This window comes from Penaeus vannamei, chromosome 25 (assembly GCF_042767895.1).
Source record: "Penaeus vannamei isolate JL-2024 chromosome 25, ASM4276789v1, whole genome shotgun sequence".
NCBI lineage: Eukaryota > Metazoa > Arthropoda > Malacostraca > Decapoda > Penaeidae > Penaeus > Penaeus vannamei.
In genome coordinates this window covers 23,453,397-23,459,571 of record NC_091573.1, presented here as the reverse complement: position 1 = coordinate 23,459,571, position 6,175 = coordinate 23,453,397, and the positions used below count along the sequence as shown (strand labels likewise).

The 6,175-nt window shown below is 39.2% G+C and overlaps 1 protein-coding gene across 1 annotated transcript; it reads left to right on the top strand.

The window, feature by feature from the left end:
* The first annotated feature begins 1,143 nt into the window (after positions 1-1,143).
* Positions 1,144-5,358, top strand: LOC138866406 (uncharacterized). Its single transcript, XM_070138942.1, has one exon. It carries the CDS (start codon positions 1,144-1,146, stop codon positions 5,356-5,358), a length of 4,215 nt encoding a protein of 1,404 aa, XP_069995043.1.
* Positions 5,359-6,175: the final 817 nt, after the last annotated feature.

The following is a 6,175-nucleotide window of genomic DNA, read 5'->3' as shown; positions in this document are numbered from 1 at the left end:
TAAATGATAATTATTATGATTTTAACATAAATTCTGGTAATTATGATGATTTTCATGATATTTCCTTTATCATTAACCATAATGATGATAATCATGATGATAATGACAATAATAATGATAATGATAATCTAAGCATTATCATTTTATCATTATTATCATTATTATTGTCATTATCATCATGATTATCATCATTATGGTTAAGGATAAAGGAATTATCATGAAAATCTTTGTCAAGAAATTCGTATATTATGTTTTTCTTAATTTGCTTCGCTCGCCTGAATACGTAGCGAGCGAAATGCTTCGTCCGAATCCTGGTCGAATCAAGGTTCGCTCGGGAGCCTTGGTTTCGGGTTGTGGGTACGGGGGTCCTCACTCGACCCGACCATTGCCTTGAGGCAATTGAACCTACTCGTGTCAAGGGCCAGGCACGGAGGCTTCTTTTTTATATATTCATTAACGGGAACATTTCAAGAATTGAGTCCACGTGGCCACGCGACACTGGACGAACACAGTATTGTCATGGAGAAGAAAGGAATGTTTCCTCAAGTTTTCTGTGAATGATAGTGATATTGTGACGTATAATTTTGTGTGAATTATGATTTTTTGTTTGATATTAATAAATTTTTGTTAATGGTTCGAACTGAATATTTGTTTCCTCATTGCCATTAAATCTCTATGAAACTAAAAGAACTTGGCATTTACATGTGGCGACCTTGCCAGGATTCATGATTTACTAGTTTTGAGGATCAAATTCACGAGTAGAACCATTTTATATATTATATTTGTTAACAACTGTAATACTTTCAGTGCTGTACGGCAGTACATGGAAGTTGTTTGTTTGTGGAAGTTGCGGGAAGGTTTCCCCTTCATGGTTTGCCGTCCTTGGGGCCCGGAGGTGAATCTCTAAAATAGGTTGGACTTCAGGTAGGGTGTGGTGCATCTTCTTGAGGGGAAGATTACTCTTCTGAAAGTCCTGGTATTGACGTCATGTCGGTGAGTTCGGTCTGTTGAGACCACTTTTGTTTTGTGTTGCTAGGTGCGAGGAAGAACTCCTCCAGCACTGATTAAAAGTAAAGTAATTTTTGTGAGTCGGTCGGTCAATAGTGATTCTTTTTAGTTTTTGACATTCTTAATTCTGTAATAATGGCAGATCTTAACTTTGATGTTTTAAAAGCTCAGGCTGAGGAACTTGGCCTTAAAGGAAATGATATTGTTCAGTATGTCATCAGTCAACAGACACTTGCACGGGAGGAGAGAGCAAAAGAAAGAGAATTTCAGAAAGAGCAATTAGAGGCAGAGAAAGAGAGAGTTAAACTGGAACATGAGCTTCAGATGGCTCGGTTAAACAATTCTGATAGTTCATTAAATCCTGTACTTTTTGATGGCGCTTCACGCCCTAGTTTACCAGTCTTTAAAGATGGAGAAGACATCACTTCATACTTAATTAGATTTGAGCGCATTGCTAACTTGTTAAATTTTAAAGAAGAAACTTATGCTATCAGATTGGGAAGTTTGTTAACAGGAAAGGCTGTTGATATATACACCTCACTGCCTCCAGAAACAACAGCCGATTACCAGTTATTAAAGAAAGCTCTCTTAAGGGGTTATAGTAAAACTCCCGCAAGTTACAGGAATGATTTTAGGACTGCTAAAATAAAAAGTGGTGAAACTTATGAACAGTTTGCTATCAGGCTTGGAAGATTGTTTGACTATTGGGTCGATTCGCATAATATCACCAAAGATTATGCATCTCTTCGTGATTTTATGTTGTTAGATCAACTAATGTCTTCTATCTCCCCAGATCTGCGTGTTTTTGTAAAGGAGCATAACGTGTCCTCCTTAGCTGATGCGGTAAGCCTGTCAGATAATTGGTCATCTGCTCATAGTGCTTACCCCAGGTCATATCAATCATCTGAACAAGGTAAGAGAAGTGTGGCTCCAAAGCCCCAAACTCCAGTCCAATCAGCTCTTAGAAGGGATTTTTCTTCTGTTAAATGTCATGGGTGTGGTGATATTGGACATATTAGATCTCGCTGTCCTAAAAATCCCCTAGCGTACAAGCAATATCACCCAATTCCAACTCACAAAGTCGGATTTTGTCTAAGTGACAGGGAAAATTCAAAGTTCATGACAGCTGGTACAGTGAATGGGGCTTGGGTATCCACAGTTCTCAGAGATACGGGGTGCACATGTGTTATTGTATCTCACAAGGTGTTACCAGATGTTGATCTTTCTAGGGCTGATCTGGTGGGGATCGAAGATTATTTAGGCTGGGTGGATTACTTCCCCAAAACTAAATGCTACCTGAATTGTCCCTATTTTAAAGGTTGGATTGATGTGGTGCGAGCACCAATTAAATTCTGTAGCGTCCTGATTGGAAATGTACCAGGGGTATATAGTCCCAAATTATCTCCAGATTCTGAGGTAACTGAACGTTCAAATGTCCCTCTTGATTATTCCTGTGCCATTCAGACTAGATCCTCCAAAGTAAAAAGGGTTCACCCTTTAGTGTTGCCGGAGATCGAGCCTCTTAAAGTAACTCCTGAAGACTTTGCAAAATTGCAGGCAGAATGTCATTCTCTCACTAAATTTTGGGAAAAAGTAAAGTCTGAAGAACATGATATGATGCGTGATGGTACGGTGTTTAAGTTTGAGCAAATAAATGGTTTGCTGTACCGTACATGTGTTGCTTCAAAGCACTGTGAAAGAGTTGGTAAATCTTCTCTGGTAGTACCCAGTAAATGTAGAGCCATCATTCTCGCAGTAGGTCATGAGAGCCCCTTAGCCGGTCATTTCTCCCATCGGAAATCAGAAATGCGTATTAGGGACCATTTCTATTGGCCAAAAATGGGAGCTGAAATCCGAGACTTTTGTAAGTCTTGCGACAAGTGTCAAAGGATGTCAAGTAGAGGTAGGGTAAGACCAGTGCCATTAAAACCCATGCCCATTTTAACAGAGCCTTTCTCTCGTGTCTCCATAGACTTGGTAGGACCGATTTCTCCTCCATCTTCTGAGGGTCACCGTTATATTTTAACTTTGATAGATTTGGCGACCGGGTTTCCAGAAGCATTGCCTCTCAAAGAGATAGATTCAATATCTGTAGCTGAAGCCCTTATGGTGATCTTTTCAAGGGTCGGTATTCCTCGGGAAATTTTGTCTGATCGAGGAAGGCAATTTGTTTCTCAACTAATGGGCGAACTGCATAAATTATTGGGTGTAAAGCCGCTTTTTACAACTCCCTATCATCCTAGTGGGAATGGAAGGGTGGAAAGGTTTCATGCAACACTAAAAGCCTCCTTAAGGAAATTGTGTAGTGACAAACCACGAGAATGGCACCGTTATCTTGTCCCGACATTATTCGCTATGCGAGAGATTCCTAGCGATCGAACTGGGTTTTCTGCTTTTGAGCTACTTTATGGACGGACAGTCCGGGTACCTCTTTCAGTCTTAAGGGACTTGTGGGAAGACACAACCATTAAAGATGATGTTAGATCTTCCTTTCAATATGTGATTGAATTGAAAAACAAGCTGGAGGAGTGTGCTAAAATTGCAGCTCAAAATGCTGAGATTAGTTCCTCTAAATTCAAATCTTATTTTGACTTAAAATCTCAGGATAGGAAGTTTAGTCCAGGTGAGGAAGTTCTTGTACTCCTTCCTGATAACCAAAACAAGTTGCTCATGTCTTGGAGTGGCCCTTATACTGTTCTGGAATGTCGAAATAAGGTGAATTATCTTATCGATGAAGGTGGAAAACTGAAGTTGCTTCATGCTAACCTTCTTAAGAAGTATCAAAGGAGAGCAACAAGTTCCCAACCTAATGTTATGGACGAGGAAAGTAAGATAGATGCTGAAATGAACCCACAAATAGTCCAGAATTGTATTCTTGAAGATACTGAATTGAGCGATAGCAATTTTCCTCTAACTTCTGATGGAGAAGAGCCCATCTTGCCTGAGAGTGATCAACCTGAGATTTGTTCCGACCTTTCAGCAGAACAGAAATCTGATATTGATTCAGTAATTGCAGAGTTTGTAGATGTATTTTCATTAACTCCAGGTTGCACAAACACCCTTGAACATGATATTGAAGTTAACACCACAGAGCTTATAGAGTCTAAGGTTTATCTCATTCCTATACATCTAAAGCCTCACTTCGAAGATGAAGTTGGCCAATTGCTTGAACAAGGGATTATACAGCTATCATCATCTCCCCATTCATCTCCTGTAGTCATGGTAAAAAAGTCTGATGGTAGCTATCGTATGGCCATAGATTATCGAGCTGTTAACTCCGTAACTAATTTTCATGCTGAACCAGCTTGCACTATGGAGGAAGACTTGTACAAGTTTTCAGGATGTAATTACTTCTCTGAATTAGATCTTATGAAGGCTTACTGTCAAGTTAAACTTTCTGAGAAGGCCAGACCTTTAACAGCATTTCCTTCACACAAGGGTCTTATGGAGTTTTGTCGTGTGCCTTTCGGATTGGTAAATGCTTGTGCCACTTATATCCGCCTTATGCGCATTGTTTTGGCTGGTTTAAAGAATGGTTCCTTCTATTTTGACAATATTTTCATCCATACTAAAACATGGGATGAACATAAAGATGCAATTGTTTCAGTGTTAAAGAGATTGCGTGAACATAACCTCACTGCAAAGCCATCAAAATGCAGATTTGGCTTTAAGTCTATTGAGTACTTGGGTTTTATTCTTGATGGAAACTACTTGCATCCTAAACTCGATAAAATAGAAGCTATACTTAATTTACCTCCTCCTTGCACAAAGAAAACCTTAAGATCTTTCCTTGGTTTGATTTCATTCTATAGAATGTTTATTCCACAAGCAGCTTCACTGACAAGCTCTTTATCTGATTTGTTATGTAAAAATGTCAGGGAACCACTGAAATGGACGGACGAATTGACTAAAGTATTTGAACAGTTAAAAGCTGCATTAGCTTCAAAACCCGTATTAAAGTTACCTGATGCTTCCCATCCTTTTGTCTTACGTACAGATTCATCAGATGTTGGGCTTGGAGCTGTTCTTCTACTGTACGTCGATGGTCATCCATTTCCTGTGGCGCATGCTAGTCGGAAACTATTAGATAGAGAGAAGAGGTACTCGACTATTGAGAAAGAAGGCTTGGCTATAATGTTCGGTATCCACCGATTTAGGTATTACCTAATGGGTCAAGAATTTATCCTGGAAGTGGATCACAAGCCATTAATTTATATCAATAAATTCAAGGGGTCGAATAACAGACTTTTACGGTGGTCGTTAAGCTTGCAACCTTATCGCTTCCGTTTGGTTCACGTTGCAGGGCGTGATAATCTTGGAGCGGATCTCCTTAGTCGTTCCGGAAATTAATTACACTTGAAGTCTGGAACTCTCCTTTTCATATAGTTTTGTTGAAAGAAATCACTAATTTCTAATTTACCACGTTTCACACAGTTAATTTGATAGCATTTTGTCTTATGATTTTTTTTTTTTTTTTTTTTTTTTTATAAATGATTTCATGTTCTTGGTATCAGTAGTTTTGAAGTTATTTCACTTTGATATGTACACCACGTACTTTGAGTTACACTACAGTTCCGCTCGCTGAAATGTAGAAAATTCACCGATTAAGTTAAAGTAACCAACCAGATTTGATTTGTATTTAGTAATACAATATTGACGATTGTTTCTTTTATGATTTCAACACACATACTCATTATCATTATGAAGTGAACCAGTTATTTTGGAGGACGAATAAAACTGAGAGCGTGCTGCCTCTTTGTTTACGTTTTATAGCTTCTCCCTGCTATATTTGTTTTAACTTCTCCCTGCTAGGTCCCTTTCTTTAGAAGAAAACGGATTATTTTTGGGGGCCAACTGTTATGAATATGTATCATTGGTTTGTATCTATCCATTGGATAGATACTTGTTGGGGGAGCCATGTCAAGAGATTCGTATATTATGTTTTTCTTAATTTGCTTCGCTCGCCTGAATACGTGGCGAGCGAAATGCTTCGTCCGAATCCTGGTCGAATCAAGGTTCGCTCGGGAGCCTTGGTTTCGGGTTGTGGGTACGGGGGTCCTCACTCGACCCGACCATTGCCTTGAGGCAATTGAACCTACTCGTGTCAAGGGCCAGGCACGGAGGCTTCTTTTTTATATATTCATTAACGGGAACATTTCAAGAATTG

Coding starts and splice junctions, on each gene's coding strand:
- LOC138866406 (XM_070138942.1), top strand. CDS start 1,144: ATGGCAGATCTTAACTTTGATGTTTTAAAAGCTCAGGCTGAGGAACTT.